General features: G+C 37.0%; 2 protein-coding genes across 4 annotated transcripts in view; one reads left to right on the top strand and one right to left on the bottom strand.

Moving 5' to 3' along the window:
* Positions 1 to 3: 3 nt before the first annotated feature.
* On the top strand, positions 4 to 23,870 carry SGTB (small glutamine rich tetratricopeptide repeat co-chaperone beta). 3 transcript variants are annotated; one of them, XM_082074362.1, is made up of 11 exons: positions 4 to 156; positions 1,404 to 1,518; positions 6,568 to 6,671; positions 7,425 to 7,494; positions 10,286 to 10,385; positions 12,700 to 12,804; positions 15,669 to 15,807; positions 15,897 to 15,959; positions 18,667 to 18,704; positions 18,944 to 19,027; positions 20,493 to 23,870. In XM_082074362.1, the coding sequence occupies exons 2-11, from the start codon at positions 1,419 to 1,421 to the stop codon at positions 20,602 to 20,604; spliced, it is 915 nt and encodes a 304-aa protein (XP_081930488.1). In that variant the 5' UTR covers positions 4 to 156; positions 1,404 to 1,418; the 3' UTR covers positions 20,605 to 23,870. The 3 variants fall into 3 exon arrangements, with proteins under 3 accessions (XP_081930488.1, XP_081930487.1, XP_081930489.1); XM_082074361.1 differs by having other exon boundaries at positions 1,398 to 1,518; XM_082074363.1 differs by lacking the exons at positions 4 to 156; positions 1,404 to 1,518 and adding an exon at positions 2,262 to 2,407.
* TRAPPC13 (trafficking protein particle complex subunit 13) overlaps positions 8,559 to 23,870 on the bottom strand; it is a 42,052-nt gene continuing 26,740 nt past the window's right edge. Inside the window, exon 13 of the mRNA XM_082074359.1 lies at positions 8,559 to 8,957. Within this exon, the coding sequence (XP_081930485.1) occupies positions 8,925 to 8,957 (33 nt within the window). The 3' untranslated portion in view covers positions 8,559 to 8,924. The remainder of the gene's footprint in view (positions 8,958 to 23,870) is intronic.

Here is a 23,870-nt window from a genome sequence, read left to right as displayed (position 1 = left end):
CGCCACCGAGCGCGCGCGCACGCAGCGGCCGCTCGCGCCGCTCCCCCAACCCTCCGCGGCGGCGCGCGCGCCCGCCCGCCCTCGCGCCCGTTGTGCTTCGCAGGCGGCGGCGCTGTCAGGGACGGGCGCTGCGCGGGGCTCGCCGCGGCGCGCAGGGTAAGGGCGATGCCCCTCTCGGCGGCCAGCGCGCTCCGCGGGGACGGAGCGGCTGCACACCGCCCTCTCGGAGCCCCTCGTCCCTGGAGCTCGGGGGTGGTGGGGCGGAGGGGGCACCCTCCGGGCGTTCGGTGGGCCCCAGGCGGCGGGAGGGGGTGGGCGGCGCGGCCGCTGTCCCCGCGGTGCCGAAGGGGGCCCAGCCCCTGGCCTGACGCGGCGGTGGGAGGTGGGCGGCGGGGGACACGGATCGCGGCGCCCGGCCGTGGCCGTGGCCGTGGGGGCGCGTCCCAGCCAGCGGGACCCTGTGCTGTCCGCCCGCTGGGGCGTGTCGGCGCCGAGGAGCGGGGCACAGCGGCGGCCGCTTCCTCGGCCCTTCCGTGCGGGGAGCCCCAGTCCGGCGGTGGCCGCCGCTGTGCAGCCCCGGCAGCCGTCCCCCAGGCGCTGTTGCTCCGTCCCCGCGGCAGCGGTTGCTCGGCGTGGGTTTGGCTGCACATCGGTTTGCTCGGAGTTGCTGAGAGAAAATGATGTAGAGAGGGCTGGCTCTGGTCTTGCCATTCATTTGATGCTGGTTTTTAACCTGCTTTCCCCTGGCGACTGGATGAGGTTGTGCCGTTTTAAATCGAAGTATTTTAAGGAAAAATAACTCAGAAAGTTGGAACTAAAATTTTCCCTAAAAGTTACGTAACTCCCAGCTGATGCTGAAGGCAAACCAGACGAAACCAGTAGTGCCACTAATCACAAGTGTGCACTGAGGTCACAGTGTTCCAGTTTTTTGTTCAAAGTGAACATAAATCGTTGAGCAGCATAACAACAGAGAATATTATACTTTTTATTAAAGTCATTCCTTATGTCATTACTTTTATCAATGTGTCTTTTTAATTGATTTTGACTTAAAGAAGTGCTCCTGCTTCCAAGTGCATGTGTCTTAGAAATCCAAAATCCAAACTATATTAAAAAAAGAAAAATGAAAAAAAAAAAGAAAAGGAAGTTGCTAAATTATTTTAACCTTGGTGAATACTCCCACAGGAATGAATCTGAAGAAATCTATGCTCATTTGCTGACAGTTAAACTATACGATTGTAGGAGTTCTCCATAATCTATACAATTTAACCACTTGTTTCAAGGCATCATTTTATTGGGCTTTCTGGTGAAGGACTAGCTTTTGTATACTTCTTGCTGAGGTTGGTCGGAATACTCTAGGAATTCATGTTTCTGAAATAAGAGATCACATTGTTTTTAAGGGATAGGAGAAACTCATCAAGATGTCATCCATCAAACGTTTGGTTTATGCAGTCATCCATTTCTTGAGAGAGCAGAGTCAGATGGATACTTTCACTCCAGATGAACAAGAAAGCTTGGAAGGTAAGTGATAAAGGTGCTAATATATGTATGTATAATACCTACCCATATGTTAAATTGCATTATGTATATTATCATAGAAAGTAACTGGAGTGACCTAACTGAAACTGCCACCAAATATTGTTGGTCAAGAAAATAATGATCTTCATATTTCTGAGATTACTAATTTTAAAACATCTCTCATTTAAAAAACGTTCTAAAGTTACAAAATGTGTGCTGCCTTAATTTTGAGCAACAGATACTTTGAATCATATCAAGTTAAGCAGTGCCATAATACTGATTATGGTAATGATTTGTGTATGTGTCTGCTGATTCCTTTTTCTCTTTTAAGTTTGGTTTGTTTCTGCATTTTGTGTTTGATAATAGATGTGCTGGCAATGGAGGAGGTAAAACAATTACCATATATTGGTTTTGGTATATGAAAAGAACTCCTGTTTCATACTTGCAAGATTTCCATGTAATTTATGAGGGAGGCTAAGAGATCCTAAGAATACAGAAAATAAAATAAATGCTTTGCATTTCTTTTACACTTGAATAGTGATTCCAAAGAGCATATAGTAGTAAATTTTCAATAGGGTATAGTTTCTGTTATAGATCCAAGACATATGGACATAGCTACAGAAAGATGGATTTATGTGTGTATTCCTCTGTTGACAGACATGCATTAAGACTTTTTAACTTCGTAGCATCTGTCTTTCTCTTTCATACTGCTCTCATTCCTTTTCCCTAATTCCTGGAGACTTCATGGCAGGTGGTATCACAATGTGGAATTAAGCAAGAGAAGACCAAAAAGTTCTAATTCTGGAGTAAGCTCTTCATAGCATCTATTTAAAAGAACTTTGCACTGTTTCAAGCAATCTTTGTATGACTCAATCAGAGGAGGGATTTGGAGGTAAGAGGGGGAAGTCTAGGACCAGCAGTGCAATGAACAACACCCAGGCCGTTAATCACTGAGTTACATGAAATTTGAGGTGAAGAGAGTAGACTTTACTGAGATGCAAAGCAAGTCCTGCTTCTTATTGGCATACACTTAAAAATCTGAACATGGTGTGTGCTCCCTTCCAGTGTCATGGGGTTTTAGAGTGCAGTTGTTCACTAATGTAAGCAAGGAAGAAACATTTGTATCATGATATTAAAAGGATACTCCCAAAAGAATATAAGCCAAAATATTTGGGTTTACATCAGAATCTGTAGCATTTTGTACATTTGAAAAGTGGTAGTCATCTGTGAATTTAACCTGTATCAGACTATGATGATGTTCAGCCGATGAAAGAATGTTTTTAGAAGTCATGTGAGAGATGAGAGTATTTATTTTTTTTTTATAATAAAACCGATGAACATTGGGTTATGACTGAAATTTACCTGATAATATCTTAGAGCTGCCTTAGCCAATGTCTGTGTGAAGGAATCAACAATTTTAAGATTCTGTTTTCTGAACAAAAAATATTATCAAACCTCAGTTGTGCTTAAATGCTGATGTAGGATTTACCATTTTAATACAGATATGAAATCCTAATTTTAGAGCTGTGCCCTGCCAAAAGCATGGTACCATATGCTATGTGTTAGAGGATGGGAGGTGGGCATTCTGAATAATTGACTCATCTGAGTTGTGCAAAATATCTTTAGTGTGTGTGGCATAGCAATAACGTAAGTCCCACCCTCTGAAGTGTTTAATGTTAGGTGGAGACATAAGGGATAAAAAAATTTGACTAATGTTTTTCATTGGTACCTTGTGTACCTCCTTGGTGTCTCTGAAAAGGTAAAACATTTTATGATTAAGTGTCTGTGCCAAGAAATAATTTAAACAGGTCTGATTCCCCAGAAAACAATAAAAGAGCTAGGACATTACAAATAAAATTGAGACTTTCTCAAAATAGAAGTCTAGCATGTATTACAACTCCATTTATATTGATAACCTGCATTCTGCATGTTTGAATTATATAGCAATGTCAATGATAGTGTGAATTTCCTCTGAGAATTTTGTACTTGCATGATGAATAAAAATGCCTTAATTTGAGAAAGTGGAATGATTGGAAGGTAGACTGGAGAAATATCCTCCTCTACGACCTAGGATCTAGAGCACTGGTATAGATCTCTGGTGGTTAATACTCAGCCGTATTGGATGAATTAGAAACTTCGCTTCTTCCAAGTTATATTTTATACAGTGTGTTTAAATGGCAGTTATTTCTCTTTCCTGTTTATAGTTTCTATTTTTGTGTGTGTGTGTGTGTGTGTGTGTGTGTGTCTATGGCACCTATTTCTGTGGGATTAAAGCAGAATCTCTCTACAATGTGCACGAGGCTGTGATTTTTTTCTTTTCTTCTAAGATCAGTGTACTGCAATGAATTTCTCTAATGCAGTGTTTCCAAAACAGTGGAATGCACTCCTTAAGGCAAGGGATGCATGTACTATTACATGTAAGGGGGTGCAAGGTGATATTGCGTACTAAAGGGGCCTCAGCAGCCCAATTAATTTTCATTATTCAGTGATGGACAGCCTGCATGTCTGTTGTTATACCTTGAACAGCTTGCAGCTTGTGCTTAGATAGCAAAATATCCTGGAGTTGTGTGGGCTTGGGGATGCTGAACTGGGCCCCAGCACACCCCAAGACCTCTTGTTGCCAGGTAATAGCTGTTCATGTGAGCCCCAGCTGTTCAGTAGGGAGGTAGGTGTCTGTACTCATTCACAGGGTAGTCAGCACAAGCTTCAGCAACTGTGTAGGCCTCTGAAAGTGTGTGTGACAGTGAAGGTAATTGGGAGAACAGATAACTTTGGCTTTTGAAATCAGACATGGGAAAAATCTTAGATTAATAGCACATGTGGTGCAGGAAGTCTTTCCAAACTTACTGATGGTATCAAGCTTGCAGCAGTTGACAGTCCCTCACCTTGATAATGGAATTGTGAGATGCTGTCAGTCTGGTCTCTTGGGATAATTTTCAGACAAAACCATGTTTTTAATCCTTTGAGTTTACTGGGGTCACGTTTTTACGTCACATTAAAACAGGGTAGTTATTGACCTTGTCACAACTTAATATGTCTTCTGATTTGGAAAAGTTTCTGGTTTGGCTATGTTTATTTTTACACGTTTCAATTGTTGGCTTGCATGTTAACCAGTGCTCGTTATTCTAAGCTATGGATTAATCCTGTAAGAGCTCCTTATTTTGTTATACCTGTGATAGGTAGATTATAAGGATTATAAATTCAGTTTTTCAGTTAAAGGAGAAATGTGGGAGTTCACTGTAACAACTGATTATTTCACAGAGATGCATACTAGTAATAATACTATACTCAGGATTATTTTTTTTTAGTATAATTTGCACTGCAACACTGCAGAAATCTCTTGTATGATAGAGAATTGGTGTCACAGGCTTAGCGCTTTGAGAAAGATAAAGGAGGGGGCTGTATTTTAAATTTCTGCAAAGCTGAGGTGAGGCATTCAGGACAGGGAATGCCTTTAGCTTAAAATAAGCTTGAGGGGAAAATTTGTGAGTATACTATGGCAAGTGGCTTCCTATTAAGTCATATAAGGAAAAATGAGGTATGTAATTCTACCAATTTTATTATATGCCTGGTGATAAGTACTATTAATATATAATTCAGAATTCAGCATAGTCAGTGCTTACTTTACAAGAATTAAGATTTCTACATAGCAGGAGACAAAGGAGTTGAACCCAAATCCTTCAGCACTCTTACTGGGTAGTTTAGAACCTGGCAAATTGATACATTTTTAGCATTTAGAGGTTATAGGAGCAAGTAGTATGCATGTTTAACAATGTATTCAATTGTTACATGTTATCAACATTAATTTTGTATCATACTTTACTTTTTCTGGATAATTTCTATTGTATGTTATCAGAGTTTTTAAAAAATCACAGCTTCCAAGTTTTAGTATTTATTTTATGTCTACTTCCCCCCCTCCTTTCTCCCAGCTTTGACATAGAAAATAGGGTTCTCAAACTGGCCTTACTATTGTTAAATTTCAGTAATTTTACTTCCCTAATTCTGGCTCAGTGTTAAGGTTCATTATAGTGCAAATACGAATTCAAATTATATTTATTATATTAATATTGGACTGAAATTCAATTTAAATTCTAATATTCAGTTTTTACAGATACTTAACTTGAATTCAGTTACTCCTGGTTATCTGTAGTTTGAGTTTAAAAAGTCATTTATCTGTTCAAACTAGGCTTTACAAAGACTCTTCTGTGTTCCTTCTTGGTTTTCAGTCTAAAATATTTAGATAATACACCTTAATAAAAAACATTCTAGTACATTCTCAAGATGATAAGGAAAATAATTTGAGATATTGTAATTGACAGAATGTGTATATATACAGAATTGTATATAGTAATTGCCATTGATCTTCTTTTGCTGAAAAATATGTGAGCATGTTTATAACTTCATTTAGGTATTTGGCTCTGATTTTTTTAGAATTGCTTATTGTGAGTGTTTTTGCATAATTGCAGGTTTGGGAGGGCCACTTAGTCCTTACACAACAGAACATATGAAAGGATATCACACACACGTGATAGGATAAAGGCTTGTAATTAATGAAGCATTTTATTAAGAGACAGTATCTTCAAATCGCTATATTCCAAAAAAAAATAAGAGTAATAAGTATCTGGCATTTAATCTTTACAGTAAAGATGAGCCATTTTGTTGCAGCTATTGTGTTGCACAAATATATGGCAGTTGTGGTGTTTTGAGGTGGAGTGTGTGAGACATGCATGGTTGTACTATGAATTGTGGAGCTTTTGTTAAACCCCCACATTTTTGTGTTAAAAGAAAAAAAAAATTAAATGTTTGAAAGAATTGAAATAAACATTTTAAATCCATTTAAGAATAATGGCCTAACTGTATTCTGTATAGCTTGTACTATTTTTCAGCAAGTCAATTCTATGAGGACCAGGTAGCCTCTCTTTATTTTATGATCTGTTCCCAGAGCTGCTTTTACTAGCTGAATAAGGAAGTGAGTCACGGCTTTATAAATAAATAAGTGAAATTATACTTCTATTGAGAATCTGGTGACTTTTTTTTTTTTTTTCTTGTAAGTTGCAATTCAGTGTCTGGAGACTGTGTTTAAGATTAACCTGGAAGATACTCATCTTGCACCTCCACAGCATTTGATAGAAATGTTCACAAATTCTTTTCAGAAGGTAAGAGTTTAATTTTTATTCTAGAGTTGCTCTGCCAATATGTACTAACATTTCATGTTGTGTACACAATCTTGAAGAGCTGTATTGGTCAAAATGACATAGAAACTTAAAGAAAACATGAAAAAAGTGAAATTTCCATATTAGCTAGCAGAATGAGAACCTTTTGGGGCAGAGGGAGGAATTAATTTCAGCTAGACAAGGAAAATTCCATATAGAAAATTACTAAACAGTGAATGTCTCATTCTCACTTGAAGGATTTTATCCTTCAGTTAAGCATTTTGCAATTCCCAGAGATAAACGTCTGTGAAATGCAGACCTCAACTCCTTTGCAGTTTGCTGATGCTTCTTATGCCCTTCTGGAAATAATGTAGTTTTCCAGTTTTAAAAACATCTCCGTGAACACTAACCTTAAAATGGGAGCTTTGAAAATGTGTACTCATTATACATGTTATATGGGATCCCGAGTACAGGAAGAACAAGAACTACCAGGATGGCAAATAGGAGAGTGAGAAGGAAGAAAACCAAGACTGTAGAAACATATCAGCGCTTTTCCCCTTGGCTTCCTTAAAGTGTGTAAGCCATAAGGTTTTTTGAGTAGTAGAAAGCAAGTCATCTTTCTCTTCTAAGGATATTTTAGTGATGTGTAGTTCTTTCATACTTCCTGTGCTCTACAGAAAATCTGGTTGCTTGTTGATACGATGCTGCCCAGGGCATATATTTTGTTGAAAAAAATCTTGGTTTGTTTACATACAGAATGACATGCTGCCTCTCTCAGATCCTTTTCCAGAGGATGTTCTAAAGGCTGACCAACTGAAGGATGAAGGTTTGTAATAAACATAGGAATGAACATCTTATGCCTTTATTAAGATTTTTGGTTATCATGGATAGTGTTAGTACAGCAGCTGAGCAACACACAAATTGCACAAAACATTAAACTTATATTCTCTGTTGATTGTTATGTTGTAAGAGGCCTAAGTGATTTACTCCTTCTGGGGTTTGAGAAAATATAGTCTATTCTCTCCCTCACTCAGGAGGTTGCTTAAAAACTAAGGGATAACACGTGAAGTCCTGGGCAACATTCCTGAGTAGCAGAATGAACAATTATTGTTTGGTATACTATAGATGTATATGTTTGTCCATAGAATTTCTATACAAGTTTCTACTTTATATTGAAAAGGTTATGGGATGTCAAGTATTATGTGCCAGCTGAATATTAAAACTTTGGTAAAAAGCCGACCCAGCTGAAGCCAACAGACAAATTCTTGTGAACTTATGAGGGTTAGCATTTCACATATGTGAAGTAATTTGTATGCTCTGTAAAAACTGCAGAAAAGCCATTTGTTTATTTTCCCTTTGATATATGTTATTGCTGTTATGTGAGGAAAAGCAGCTGTACCATAGAAATCTTCACTAATGCTACCCAAGGAGGAATCCATTTTATTTCCCCCAGAAAAGAAGGGGGGGGAAAAGCATGTACTAATAACTGATATGAATTATTATCAGGTGGATTGATGCTCAATAAATCATGTTTTTATGACCTGTTGGATTTTCAGATATTTAAGTTTTATAGAAAAAATAAGTAAGTTTCTAATTGCAAAGAAGATGGAATCCTCTTAGAAATACCTATAGAAATTGGCTAATGAATAGCAAAACAGAATAAGATAGCTGATTTTTTTTCTTGGTCATTATGAAGCCAGGAAATAATATAATTTACTTGCCTATCATTGTATATCACTTGACACTTTGGCTTCATGTAAGCTATGTAAGAGCACATATTATGTGTAAGTTTATATAGTGTAACAGTGGCTTGATACTAAAAAGTTCTGGGTATTACCACAGACAATAGGTAGTATTTTTGTTATAGAGGACACACATTCATAAGTATAAGCATTTGTGGGTTTATTTTGTCTTAAGAATTTTTGTCTGGTGCTAAAATAAAATATTACAGTTGCTTTTCCCTCTGTCCTGAATTGTGTAATCTCAGCAGAAATAGTAAGTCTAGCTATTTTCTGTTTTCCTTTAGCCAATATTGAGCTGGAGAGAGAGAGCAAGAAAGGTACCCACTGATAGTAGTTCTAACTTAGTCCTGTACCCCGGGTCATCTTTAATTCAGAGCAGTATCAGAAATTCCAGCTTTGATAGTCATTGATGGCAGTTTTGTTGTAGAGAAATGTTAACTGCTTCAATCTTGTTGAGTGCAGCGAACTTGCAAGTCTTTATCTGACAACATGGTTTAGTGTACAGACCTTTACCTTAGATCAAAGGAATGATGTGTCGATGGTGGGCCTGTGGAAATGAGACAGATATGGTTAAATTCTGTGTATATTTTTTAATTGTGCAATTACAGTTTCAGTTTGCCTTCTCACTGCCAGGGATTGCTGACTATAATTACAGTCTAGTATACCACTATTGGGAAGAGGTGATTTTGTAATACCTTGATGATAACTTAGTTATTTAAATCTGGTTTTGTTTGTTGAGCTCTCCATGTTCACAAAAAAATTCAAGAATAGTTGTTTTCAGTTAGCACAGCTTGCTCCACAGTCTTTTGCTTTCTATCAGAGACAAAACATTGCACTGACTGAATTTTAGCAGTCTGTCTTTGTGCAGTTGCCTACATGTGTAGTAATCTGTTGACTTACCTCTTCTCTTGCTTGTTTTGGGAGAAGGCTGAAATATTGTACCAAAATTAAAGTAAGTCAGTGGAAGTCTGTCATTTTCCTGATGATTTCTTGTCATTTCTGGGAAACAACAGCTTCTTTAAGATCTATAAGGCTGAAGATCTGTAGTCACAGGATCAGGGACAACCTTAAACTTGGGCATTCTGAACTAGGAATTTTTCTCTACTATTCTGTCATCAGGAAAGAAATAAACTACCAGGACTGCCCTGTATTGGAGAGGAAAGAATGTGTAAGATATCTTTTGTTTTGAAAGACTTTACTCCAGAATTTTCTTCTATAGAAAAGTTATATTTTTCTAGTTTCTTCACCAGACTTAAATAATACAAAATATAAAACTTCATTGGACTAGAAGTTATGAGCTTTGTGGATGAAAAATGTTACCTCTGAATCATTTTAGATTTCCTGTGCTATATATAATTTTCATTATCTTAATGAATGAAATATGTAGCATCACAAGGGCCTTATGTGCTTTGTTTTGCTTTTGTTTGATTTTCCGTGTTATATGGATAGTTACAAGCAAGTTGTTGAGACATGTGAGAAAATGAGACCAAAAAGGAATTGACACATAGCCTATTGGATTATGAGGCTTTCAAAGATGATACCTAAGACTGATTAATCTATATTAGAGTGGAACTGCAATTAAAATTATACTTCTGAACAAAGTGATCTTTGCTTAACAGCAGAAACTACCTGGAAACGATGAAATAGCAAGATGAGAAGGGGAAAGTGTATGTGGTAGACTACAATGTACATTAAAAAATAGTAGATATTTTATTTGCATTATTTCATGCCAGTTCTATTTAAAATAACTTAGCTATCTCAAAAGAGTGCAGTCATAACAACCTCATATAGAGGCTATATTGTGGCTGCTTTATTTCTTTCATGCATAGCACTGTATCTTTTAACTACTTAAGAGCTTTTTATAATTTATTTCAGGTAATAATCACATGAAAGAAGAAAATTATGGTGCTGCAGTGGATTGTTATACTAGGGCTATAGAACTGGATCCAAACAATGCAGTCTATTACTGCAACAGGTAAAAACAAAATAATACACACTTTTCGTTCCCGAACTTCATTATTTTAAAGATAAATTGTGAAGTAATTCAAAACAACATGAGGCTGGAAACCCCCACTATTCAGAAATTTATTATGTTGAATTTGTAAAAGATCTAAAGTGAAAATAAGCTCATTCAGCATATCTGTATGAGTTGAAGGTGTAATATGGGCTTTTAAATTACTTGTAGCACTTGAGATCAGGTTTTTGAGACTTAGGTTGTCCATATCAAATCATTATGTAGGCTATGATTCCCAGTCTCCTGAGAGTGGTAAGAGCCATTTTTTCTGGTTTTCTAGTGACGCAGCTGCCATATCTATCTCCAGTAGTATTTACTTTCCCTGGAAAAAATATCATCCATGTAGGAATATCATTTTTATGATGACATGCTGAAAAGTAACAAGGCTGCTGTTGTAGTTTCATTGCATAATCTATTCTTCACCTTAGTGAAGACACAGTGACATGGGAGCAGATGAAGCCTGGAAGGGCACATTAACCCAGTAGTAGAAGTATGCTCTTTCAGTACACTGACCTGAAGACCAGCGTGAGAACAAAGGCAATATAGTCTATGAGCCCTACTGGAACTATCCTGCCTCTAGAGCCACTCTGCTCTACACCCTTCAGTGAGTCCGTTACCAGAAGGATATATTAATTTAAGTGCTGTCAATCTGGCCTTGTGACACTGTACCCAGTGGATTTTTCTATTTTGGGAGCTGTACTTCCATTACTCTGGAGTTTAGTTAGTGATAGAGGTGAAAGCTTCAGTGTTATGTGGCAAGCACAAAGAGAAAGGAAATGCACAGTTTACTAATATTTTATGTCTTTAAGATGGCAGTTCAGAGTGTATATAACCTCTCTTCCTTGAGAAAACTGATCACATAAGTGATTTTAGGTACAAAATGGAAATGTAAGACCAAATTCAAAAGCCTTCCAAAATCACTGAATGCTTTCTCTGCAGAATGGGCTTAAGCACCAAATCTGTAACTGGCAAGAGTAGAAATACTTCACTCTGTGTGTTGTATTGTCACATATCACATTTGTGAGAACCAAAATGAATCTTGATGTCAGTAAGCACAGTACTGCATGAAGTTATTGAAAAGAAGACAGGCAGATGCTTGGAGTTTTGTGGGTGAAGTGGTATTTGAATAAATATAGGCCTTATCTTTCTTGAGCTAGTTTGGGAGCAATGGAAATATACTGTCTTCAACAGTATTGCTTTTTACTCACAGCAGTGAGAAAAAGAGGGCTGAGATGCTCTTAAAGTTTTAACTGGCTTTATAATCTTTCTGTAAACATGGAAAAAACATTTTCTGTTCAAACACCTGAGAGAATAATCATTGTCCACAGCTTTTATCCATACATCTTCACTGGCATCTGTGGAGCTGGACAACTGCTAAACAACCTAAATATTTAAAATATATAAGTAGTCCCAATTGGAAGAAACTTTAATCAGAGTCAGAAAAACCTTGCAATTTGGAGATTATCACAGGAGAAAGGGTTGAATATAGTTATGATTGTAGCATCTGACTTTCCTAATAAGAATGCTTTATGCAGTGGAAATACTGTTATTTCTACCATAGTTTTTTTAATCAAGGAAGAACAAACTAGAGTGTTTTGAAACCTTCCAAACTGGGCAAGTTTTTATTATTAATCTGTCCAATGTCCTTTTTAATTTGGGCAAGTCTTAAATCTGGTTATAGAAAAGTCTGCAGCACTTAGTAATTCTCTAGTATAGAGATGGAATTGTAATTTAGTAATTCAGAGATTATTGAGAAGTGTTATCCTGATTTACCTGCAAGCATGAGTAGCCTGATAAAAAAATACGTAGGGGAAAATCACAGCATTCCTTTGAAAGGCAGTAAAACTATGCTTCTTGATGGAAAACCCCAACTGTGTAAAATACTTCTGCTTAATGATTTTATGTAAACTACTACTTGAGAGTTTCATTTTTTGTAACAGGTTTTATGTATTTTGTGCCTAGTCATATACTGGATCTAAAACAGTTCCTTATAATTATCTATGCTTTGTGTCCTTAAAGGTGAATGTGTGTTCTCCAGAGCACTGCTCTAGCACTACACTTGAGCACATACTTAATTCAGAACATTTGCCTGTCTGACTTAATTGAGGAAAGCTGAGGCATTGCTTAAATAGTGAATGAAAAGTCAGTAAGGTTAAACAAGTCTAAAGTTAAGTCATGGACATGTGAATATCTAAGCTTGGTCTTTGGTTCTGGGGTTTTTTTGTGTGTGTGTTTTTGACAAAATTCTCTCCCTTCCCTCCCTTCTTGCTCTTAGGGCTGCTGCTCAAAGTAAGCTCAACAATTACCGGGAAGCAATAAAGGATTGTGAGAGAGCCATAGCTATAGATCCGAAGTACAGCAAAGCATATGGGAGAATGGGGTAAGCTAATACAAATCTGAGTAAACACTGAAAACCCAAGTGTAAATCCTCATAGGTGTTCTGAAATAAGTGGACCCAGGTTGTTTTACTTAGCTGACATTCTGGTTCTGAAAGTGTAGCAGTTTTCTGAATATGACCCTATCAAGCTGTCAGTTTTAAGTTTTATAAATGGTTGATCTCAGCATTTTCAGATCATATTTCATCAGTTTATGTTTTTTTAATTTCAGCTTATCAATTTCGCAAATTTAGTTTAGTTTTCTACCTCCTACATAGTTATGAGTAATCAAAATTCTGCGGCTGGAATAGTGGAAGTGTTAATGATGCTGTTAGATAACAGAATCCTGAAAGTACAGGGATAGCAGGAATAGAGGCTTAATTTTTCGGTTCAGTAGCTCTTTGGAAGCAGATAGTTTAGCACTACTAAGCTATGTCTCTTTGGTAGTTTTTCTTTATCCTGTCTGTTAACAGTATAGCCTCTTTAGGCTGTGGGTCTTATTAAGTACTACCTGAAAAAAAAAAAAAGTCAGGAATGTTCTGAATGGTTGTCCTGGTTAAAAACCAGGACAATGGGATCTCTATTTGAGTGAAGGACCATTTTTCTAAGATGTGTAGCTTTAGATTTTCAATAATCAAACACGGCTGCATGCTGTATAAGGCTTTTGAGGTCATATCTACACTAGTAAATTAAAAAATGCTTGGGATTGTTTGGTAGGTCAGCTGGCACAAAATGGCTAATATCTATGCTATGAAAGTCTAGTTTGCAGTATAGAGCAGCCACATCATGTCTATTGCTAAATTGCATTGGTCTGTGTTAAATTCTGAACCATGCCCTGAAATCGTCTGGGTAATGCTTGTTTGGCTGGAACAAAACCATGCCAAGGGACATTCATTGAAGATCAATGATGGTTGAATTCTATCACTTGAAAACTTTTCCCAGGACAGTTTATTTTACTAATACAAATGTAGCCTGTCTTTGAGATGAATAATTCACTTGAAATTTTAGGGACTGTTGAAGTAGTTTTGTTGTATTTAACTGTCATTAGATAGTTTCTTCATATAGGATAATCCGAGAATCCGAGATCCCCTGATTTCTATAAGGTGGAGCGAAGTTACAGGCTGATTTAATTGGAAACTGGAGGTTATCTTAGATTTTAGGTGTAAGACCAGCATGCCTTTTGATACACAATATAAGTGGGATCATTCTTGGGCAATCATGCTTCTCTTTTTTTGATTGTCTAGTTGTTTTATAGAGGATATATTTTGAGCTACAAACCATTGTTTAAATTAGCAGATGGATATAATAATACATTTGGTGTAGACTGAATGAGGAAACTGTGCTTTTTTAGTAATAACTGGAAAAAAAAAAAGTGCAGTATTCACCTTCTGAACAAAAATCCTTATGAGAAAGCTGTGGTTTCTGACTGCATTATGCAGGCATATCAGTTTTTCTCAGGGTTAGACAGAACTCTTTTTATGTCACAGAAAGATGCAGAAGTGCCACAGAAATATGCAGAGAATGGGAGCCACGTAGACAGTTACAGTGTTACTTCCAGCATGACCCCGAGAGAGGACTTGTCTGGGTAGGAATTGTGAGCAAAGAAACTGTCACCCACTCTTCTGACTTGTACTGTGTTCCAAGAAGCACAATTTTACATACTAGCTCTGTAAAAGAACCACTATTGCATCACAGAAATACCTGATTGCATTTCTTGTCTGGTCAGAAACTATTTGGGCAAGTTAATGGGCCAAAAGTGAGAGTGTTTTTTATGGGAATAACTGTGTTAAGACAGAAAACATCAATATTGCGTGGGTTCCTCCAGGAGCTTTACTGGAAACTCTTGGAGTTTCATACTGTTAGTGGGTTCATCATCACTGAAAGTAATGACTCTGACTGATACATCTTAACACGCTGAGGTCTCTTGCCTGAGGTAAGACTAAAGTCTTGTCAGTGGGCATTATTAGCACAGGCTTATCAACGCAGTCTGTGTAGCTCAGCACATACCAAACAGGGACTGGAGCTGAATGTAGGTTACACAGATCTTTCACAAAATGTGGAAAAGATCTGTTTAGTTTTGTGGTCAGTATAAATTGAAAATACGGTAGAAGATAGAACTGCAACTGCAATCAGATGGACTTCTGGAATAGCCCCAAGAAAGATGATGTTTTAAATGTAGTAGCTAATTGAATCTGAAAACAAATATTGTTTCAAAAGTAGTCATCTGTCCTGTGCTCTCCTGAACTGCTGGAGAAGAATCTTTTTCAGAACATTAAGCAGACTTCCTTGATACAAGGGTTTCTTACAGCATATTACAGATGTTACTGCTATCCTGTATAACCCATTTGTCAAGCTGTTGAAGATCCAAAAAGAGAACCTTGCACTGATCCTAAGACAAAAGTTTATTATGCTGAAACTTGTAGGTCCAGTATTTAATTTCTTGAAGCTGCAGAATTCACGTTGAGAGTATCTTCACCCTACTTACCCATGTACCCTTCTGAATAAGCTCTTGGATCAAAAGGACCAGAGGAAACATTTAGAGGAATTCCTGAGCTTAGGCAAAAAGGTCATGGATGCTGGATCCAGCTTGTGCTTTCAAAAACAGACTAAATCACTTGGTGATGCCAAGTTTTTAATATAACTTGCACATATATGGAACAGACAATGCAACAATAATTCTTAAGATATCATATCTTCTGCAAAAATACGTGCTTCCACTAAGTGGTAGTAACACAATAGCAAAACTTCTTTTAACTTAGTTCTTAAACTAAAAACTAGTTTTGAGATACTGTTTTACTTAAAACAGAAAATATCATTATCTTTTGATGGTCATTTATGTTCTACCCAGGGTTTTTTTATTTCACATTAGGTTGGCTCTGACCTCAGTGAATAAATATGAAGAAGCAGTTACCAGTTACCAAAAAGCACTGGACCTTGATCCAGAGAATGACTCTTATAAGTCAAATTTGAAAATAGCAGAACAGAAACTAAGAGACATGTCCAGTCCTGTAAGTTCTCTCTGTATCTTTATTTACAGTAGTTTTAACTGAGATTTTGTAGGTGAACTTATTTTCAATTGCCCTTTTTTTTTTTGTAGACTGGAACTGGACTTAGTTTTGACATGGCAAGCTTGATAAACAATCCTGCCTTCATTAGTATGGTGAGTATATTTAAAGCTTTACATTATACTGTTTTTACAACTGAAGTTTTAAGAACAGTTCTTGTTTAATAACACAAGCAACTTTAATGCTTATTATTATAATGGCAATGGTTTCATTATACTGAATTTAAACTTTTCTAATTCATTTTACACTCAAAACAAGAAGTGAAGTATCAATCTCCTCTAATGTCTCTTATTTCCAATTCATTCTATCTTACTTATGAAAAATAATGCGCATAAATTAGATATGCTGGTTTTATAGATAGCATAATAGTAAAACACTTGTCAACAGTGTGGTGAAAATGTCTTTTCTATTTTCCACATAGCAGTTAACAATTAATACCAAGAAGTCACATCTTAAGTTGATTCAGATGCAGTCTACCCAAGAGTAAAGTAACTCTACTTAGGGACAACTACCCAAGAGAACTTTCCGTTCTTACTCTTTCACATGATTCCTGACATCCTTAAGCGTGCAAAACTTCATGAGATGTGCAAACAGTGAATATAAATAATATATAGTGCATTCTTTTACTTCCAGTATAATGGCAAATTGTGGTTTTGATCCTCAGAAGTTTTTCTTAGCTCAATGGTATGAATTATCTTTGAAGAATGAAATTTGGAGAAAAGAATGCAAAAATAATGTATTTCCTTTGAGAACTCAGTGAAAACTTTACTGCCTCTCTGGCAGCTTCATTAGGTCAGGATATTTCAACTAGTGTTTCTGTGTGGAAAAGCAGTCCTTGAAATCAATACATCTGGTCCGATACCATGGTCCAAATAATTGAGATGGTAGGCAAAGAAGCAGTGAGCGAGTTCTCTACTGGGTTTAGTGATTAAGTAGCACTGGAACTCTGTGTTCACTGGCCACGTAACTTACTCAGTCTGTATCTTTTTAGAGTCCAAGATATACTTTTAAATATGGAGCTAACTATGGAGAAAGGATTTTTTGCATCATTTCCAAACAACGCCTGGTCAAGTGCATATAACACAGAGCATTCAGCCAGGAACAAATGCATTATTTTCCTGTGGTGTAGTTTTTTGGTTTGATTTTAAGGGAAAAAAAATGACTCACTGTATGACCTTGAGAAAGTTATTTCTAGCCTCCATTTTGGGCGTATAAGCTACATCAGATTTGTTACTGATGGAAAGAAATGAAAGATCCTATATTACCCATAGAATTGACCTGAATTTGGCATTTCATATCATTTCATATCCAACTGTAGACCAGAGAAAAGAGTTTATTAATTTTTGAGACATATAAATGTGGAGATATATCAACCAATAAAATGAATATTTGTATATATAACTTTTTTTTTAATTCCCTTAAAAAGTTAGTGAATAAGCAGATACTGCATTGTGCCTATTGATCTTGTATTCACACAGACTCTGATTTCTGTAAGGAATTATGGTACTAGCTTTAAAACATGAATAGAGTAGAGTAGAGTAGAATCGAATCGAATCGAATCATAGAGTTGTTTTGGTTGGAAAATACCTTTGAGTCTAACTGTTAACAACACTGCCAAGTCTACCTCTAGGCCATGTCCCTAAGAGCCTCATCTACACATCTTTTAAACACCTCCAGGGATGGTGACTCCACCACTTCCCTGGGCAGCCTGTTCCAATGCCTGACAACCCCCTCCAGGAAGAATTTTTCCCTAATATCCAATCTGAACCTCCCCTGGCACAACTTGGGGCCATTTCCTCTCGTCCTCTCACATGCTACTTGGGAGAAGAGAGCAACATCCACCTCATTAAAACCTCCTTTCAGGTAGTTGTAGACAGCGATAAGGTCTCCCCTCAGCCTCCTTTTCTCCAGGCTGAACAGCCCCAGTTTCATCAGCTGTTCCTCATAAGATTTGTTGTCCAGACCCCTCACCAGCTTCATTGCCCTTCTCTGAACTTTCTCCAGCACCTCAATGTCTTTCCTGTAGTGAGGGGCCCAAAACTGAACACAGGATTCAAGGTGGGGCTTCACCAGTGCCGAGTACAGGGGGACGATCACTGCCAGGGTCCTGCTGGCCACACTATTCCTGATACAAGCCAGGGTGCTGTTTGGTTTATTTTATAGTATCTGTCCATAAACACCCTTACACTATGGTAAATACAAAGTGATTTTTGAGGTATCTTACGAGAAATTTAAATAGCCTTATGCATACTACAAAGTAAGAAGACCTGTAATTACCACAGAAGATATACATTACCACAAACCGTGCTACAAAAAAAGTCCACACTCCGGTTTGCTCTGCACTATTTTGTGGCTACAATATTAGCAGCTGATAGTCAGTGGTAACAGTAGTTGCAAACCTGATTTATCCAGGCTGGGAATCAAAAAAATACAGACCTTCCTGCAAAAAGCCGAGTAGAACACCTTTGTCCTTAGAAGCTTTAAGTTTGTGGGGTTTTTTTGGTTGGTTGGGTTGGGGTTGTTTTGTTTTTTTTTTTAGTTTTTTTGGTACCAGGTTTTTATGTTTAATGTAATATTTTTCACATCTGAATCTGTAATCACTATTTTTTATCTAATATGTAACAAATTATCTCAGCTTCATATCCTTGAAATATTTTTTGCTGGGGACCATGTATGTCTGTGCACATAAACTAAGCTTAATTTTGTAATAAAACGTAGAATACAGCATGTGGATTTTTTTGTTTCTAGTACAACCTAAGTAGTAAATGTGTTATAATTTCAACTATATATTGTCTATTCTAGGCAGCAAGCTTAATGCAGAATCCTCAAGTTCAACAATTGTAAGTATTTAAATGGACTAATGTCGAAATAAATGTCTTTTAGGAGTTTAGTAAGACGAAAGGTGGATAGTAGTGTATTCCTGAAAATGTAGTTTTAGTTCTGCATGCTGTAAATAAGACTACCGCAGTTTCTTCTTGCAGCTTATTTCTTCCCAGCAATTCAAAAAAGAAGTACAGTTTATTGCATATTGTAAAGGTCCATGTATATCCCAATGCCAACACTGTGCTAACTGTTCCAGGATGTCGGGGATGATGTCAAATGCCATTGGTGGCCCTGCTGCGGGTGTTGGTGGCCTGTCAGATTTGTCCAGCCTGATCCATGCGTAAGTGTCATGAATTGCAGTTTTAACTGTTCCATTTCTAGAAGCATCATTGTTCAACATCTATTTAAAAGGGATAGTGTCCAGCCAATTATACTGTGGCCTGTCCCTATTGTATGCCTGATTATTATTAAAAGAGAGAACTTGAAGACTCATTTTCCAAGATATTTTTTGTTTGCTTTGTACAATTCCGTCAATTGGAATGACTGAACTGTGTGCTCAGTTCCAATTTCTGTTTCTCATACACTGTTTAGTTGCTAAATGCCACTTATTAAAAATGCTCCTTTAAACCTTTAAGTACTCCTACACATGCTTGCAATTTGTGTTGATAAATTTACTATCTGATGTCCTAGACACTAGTTAGAAAAGCTACAGGTTTATTTAGCACAGGTTGCAACAATTTCTGCTTTGGCATTCCTCCATTTTGACTAGGAAGGCTTCAGAGAACTCCGTAGTGTCCACAAAAACCAGGACCCAAGTCTTTTATAGTATAATGATGGTAATCCATCTGGAAAAATCTGTACAAAACCATGCAGTTTGTTTATATGGCATGACTTCTTAAAAGGCATACAATTTTACTTTATTTCAGCATTCCAGTCTATTTCAAACTGTCTTTAGGTTTTGCTCCTTCAGGGCAAGAAGTAATTTATAATTCACATTACAGACAGGAATGTGCCCCTACAAAATCATGGACTGTTTTCACAAAAAAACATGTACTACACCTAGATCTGTGAAAATGGTGGTTTGCCTTCATCCTGCACTGTGGTTTGAAGAAGTCTTGATAATTTGCTATTTGGGCAAAACACAGACGTTACTGAGAAGCCACGCCAGGCTATTCATGAAGTAGTATGTTTTACTTACCTGCTATTTCTAGTAAACTCGTGTGATGCTTGTCTTTTTACATAGAATTAATCTCACCTATTAATTTAACTCTTAAGCTACAACAGTTATGGAGATGATCTATCATTATTTCTGCCATACAGGACATAAAGATGTAATTTTATGCTTGCTTTCTAATGATGTCTTGCTCACAAGTACAAGTTTGCAGCTGCACACTGTATTTCTCGAAAAAATAATAGAAGGTTGCACTTGAACTGCAAGAGTAGTTTTCTTAAACAACTAGAATGGATCCTCTCAAAAAGAAGGGAGCAAATCACTGTGGTAGACTTGTTATTCAATTCTAGTTTGATCAAGTAAAGCAATACTTTGTCCTTCATATGATCAAGCAGAAGTAATAGTCCGAAATAATGAAAATGAAGATCTGATGTTAATCCTGTTTGGAGGGACTTTAACTAGATAAAGTCATAACACTATAGATATCTCAATTAAGACTATATAGCAAGTTATCTTTAGTCTTAACCTCCATATAATGCACCCTTTCTGTTGTATTAGGTTATCCTGTTTTCTAACAAATGCTGCTTGTCAGTTTTTTTCTCCTGCTGACTTTACTTAAAACTGTTCAACACAGGGGGCAGCAGTTTGCACAGCAGATACAGCAGCAGAATCCTGAGCTCATAGAGCAACTGAGAAATCATGTCCGGAGCAGATCTTTTAGTGGCAGCACTGAAGAGCATTCCTGACTTACAGAAGGCATGTGAATCAGAATGGTATATAGCCCCAAAATGCATACCATAGTTAGTAGCAAAAGCACCATTGTAACTCTTCTGCTTGAATAGAAGACAGAAAATTCTTTGTGCGTGTTTTCAAACGAGAATAAATCTGTTAAACAGATCTATTGCACATAACTCAGAACATACCGTTTATGTATAGTTAACTCCTCTGAAAATTAATACACTAATTAGGTGGTTTATTGAAATCTCTTCAAGTAAAAGTGATTTTCAGTATGTGCATTAGATTGATCTCCAGGGCTACTGAGTGTGGAGTTTTGCAGTGGGTGATCTTGCGTAACAGCTTGATTCTAACATCCTAGTGTAAAAGGCATAGTATTCTTATGCTGAAAATCTTTATGGCTGTACTCCCTGTCAAATATTGAAACAATAGGCAATCTGATGTGCCCTTTCGTAATGAGCATAAATCAGTGGTGGAGTACAGAGTGTACTTAAAACTAATGATTAAAAAGTTTTTCTTTAAGCCTGTGGGAGGGGCTGTTGTTAGTAACATGAAATAATATTCAACTTCATTGGGCAGGAGGGAGGGAGATGATTGCATTCAAAGGAGTACCACAAATTGTAGGGAAAGAGGACACTAATCCCAAGTAGGACAATACAGATAAACCAAAATGGAACTTGGCTTGGGAAAGAGTATTAAGAAGTTTTAGGCTTTTCTACTGCCATGTATACCCTCAAATCATGATGGTAGCCCTGGAGGTCAGCATTATGGCACTATTTTCCTAGGCATGGCAAACTGTATTACATTCTGTATGTATGCAGTGTTTAACATAAGCTTAAAATTCTTAACTGTAATAAGCTGAAACTGATCCTATGACTGTACAAATAACTAGTACTGAAAATTTATCAGAAAAATAACTGCCTTAGAAAGAACGATTCTCTTTCTATTCTTGTGCGATAAATCACTGGCTTAAATAAGGAATTTTTTTGTTTGTTTCATTACACATACCCATTTTAAGTGATGGTTATATGGCCAAGTTAAAGATTTTTCCACTCTGGTATTTCTGTTCCTATCTATCTACCTATTTCTGTTCTGGTACAAGGCACATTTGTTTTTACTCCAAGGAGGTTCTCAACACTCACACATTTTTCTTGGTTTATCAAAACTAATTTGAGAAGCTTGCTTTGGTTCCTAAGACAAGGTGACCTCTCCTGGCCAGTTAGACTGGAGAAGGTATGTGGAGAAGAAACAATAGACTGCCAAACGGAGAAACACATAGGAACTCCTGGACCTCTGACATGATAGCTGACTCATCTTGTCAAAAAAAAAGCACCTCAGGTAGAAACAATTGCAAAAATTTGGGGATAACTTATGTACTTGACTCTAACAAATGCTACTTGTGCATCTATTATATTAGTCTTCCCCTACTAAAAAGGGGCAGCAATATTGGAGGAATGCAGCTGGATCAAGAAAAAATGAAAACTGAAGAAAACACAAAAAGAAAAAATCTGTATTACCATCTGTTGAATAAAGACATAAAGCTTAATAGAGCAACTCAAACAACTTTAAGACATTTCATACTTTATTCAATAGAGCTTGCCTACACACAGCATTAAAATACTTTTTAAAATTCTCTATGTAAGTTGATGTAGCTGCCTTTTTGAGGCTGTAGAGATACTTAAGCTTTACATTAAATGCATTTCCAAGCAACAGCTTCTGACAACATGTGAGGACAAAAAAAAATCTTAACAGGCTTTTTTTTCAGAGGTAGTTCAGATCCTGAATCTAATCCATTTAAGAGAACTGCTACTTAAGTTCAGTTACATTTATTAGGACAGGATACGATTTACAAGAAAAGTCTGTGGAGACTGTAGGTGGGATACACCTACTATACTAACATTGTTTGGAGTAGTGTGTTGTGTGAGGAGAGAAGCACTGCTCCTAGCATATCTCCTGTTAAGCTTCACGGTTCCTCTTAGTTCTATTTAACACTTTCAACTGCTCAAAGTGAGCTTTACTAACTTTGATAAGGGGAACCAATAAATCCAGAGTAGACTGGACAGCACTGCAGTCTCTCTCACTGAACTTATCCCTACTTTGTGAGAGCAATCTTCAAGCGGTCAGTTGCTCTTCTACTTTAAGATGAAAAGAGTGTGAAGACCCTCTTGAGAGTTCCTTGAGAACTACAAAATATGGTAATATTCAAAGACTGGCTGTAGAAGCTGTACTGTCAAGTACAAGCGCTATAGCTTACTGGATTTATCGGGTAACTATCCCCAAGGTTAAATGGATGGAAAGCATTGGTTAGTTATCTGAAAACTGCTACTGAAATCAATGTTATAGAGTGATAACTTTCATTTCATGTGCTACAATATTGTCATGTTCAGGTTTTATTCCGGTACAGATAATATGTAACCAGAGTATTTATTAAAACATTGATGGCATTAGCTAACCAATTAGGAATGTGCTGCAACTGGCACAATACTTAACTTGTAAACATTCTTTGTTTCTTGTATATTGACAGAAAGGGCTTTATTGCCTAAATAGAAAACAGTGAAACCAATAACAGGAGCTGTCATTACATGCTTTTCCATTTAAATCAGGAACAGAGGGATCATTTATGCTTAAGTCTATTTTGCCTTGAATAAGCTAAATTGTTTCTCAGTCATGCAATATGTCTTAATCACAGGGTAAGGAAGGAATCTTTTCCTGTGTAATAACTGCACTTTGTTTTGCACTAAAATTTTTCATCCTGCTAGATCAAATGGTAAACCACAAACTCCCTAATTTAATTTTATTTTAAGGTCAATTGCCGTTTATCATTCAACTGAACAAACAGGCATTTAACACCTCGTTAGTTTTGTGTTATCACTGTGCCATCAGCATATAAGTGTGATAATTGTTAGAGAAGAAAATGTTTTGCACTTAAATTGTAAACTCTTGTAACCTACTTGCATGGAAATATATTCTTCTAACTATGCCTGATTGTAAAAACACCTAATGGAATATTTGGCTTAGAAATTGTTTCAGTTGAACTTTTCATTTTGTAACAAGTACAAAGTGAAATCATTCATGCATACTGTGAAAGAACTAAGTCTGCGGCTTTGGATTCATACACTGTTACAAGGCTACAGAAAGTCATACTGGCAAAATGCAACTTGTCTACTATTTCTGTATCTCTCCTACCTCTTAACTAACATGGTTACATCTCCTTCAACTTGTGTCAGTTTAACTTGAAAATAGATTATAAATAAAGTTATTTCCATTTTTTTGTGTG

The sequence above is a fragment of the Streptopelia decaocto genome (genome assembly GCF_964273445.1).
Source record: "Streptopelia decaocto genome assembly, chromosome: Z".
Taxonomy (NCBI): domain Eukaryota; kingdom Metazoa; phylum Chordata; class Aves; order Columbiformes; family Columbidae; genus Streptopelia; species Streptopelia decaocto.
The sequence above is the reverse complement of the archived record's forward strand: the minus strand, read 5'-3'. Positions and strand labels throughout refer to the sequence as shown.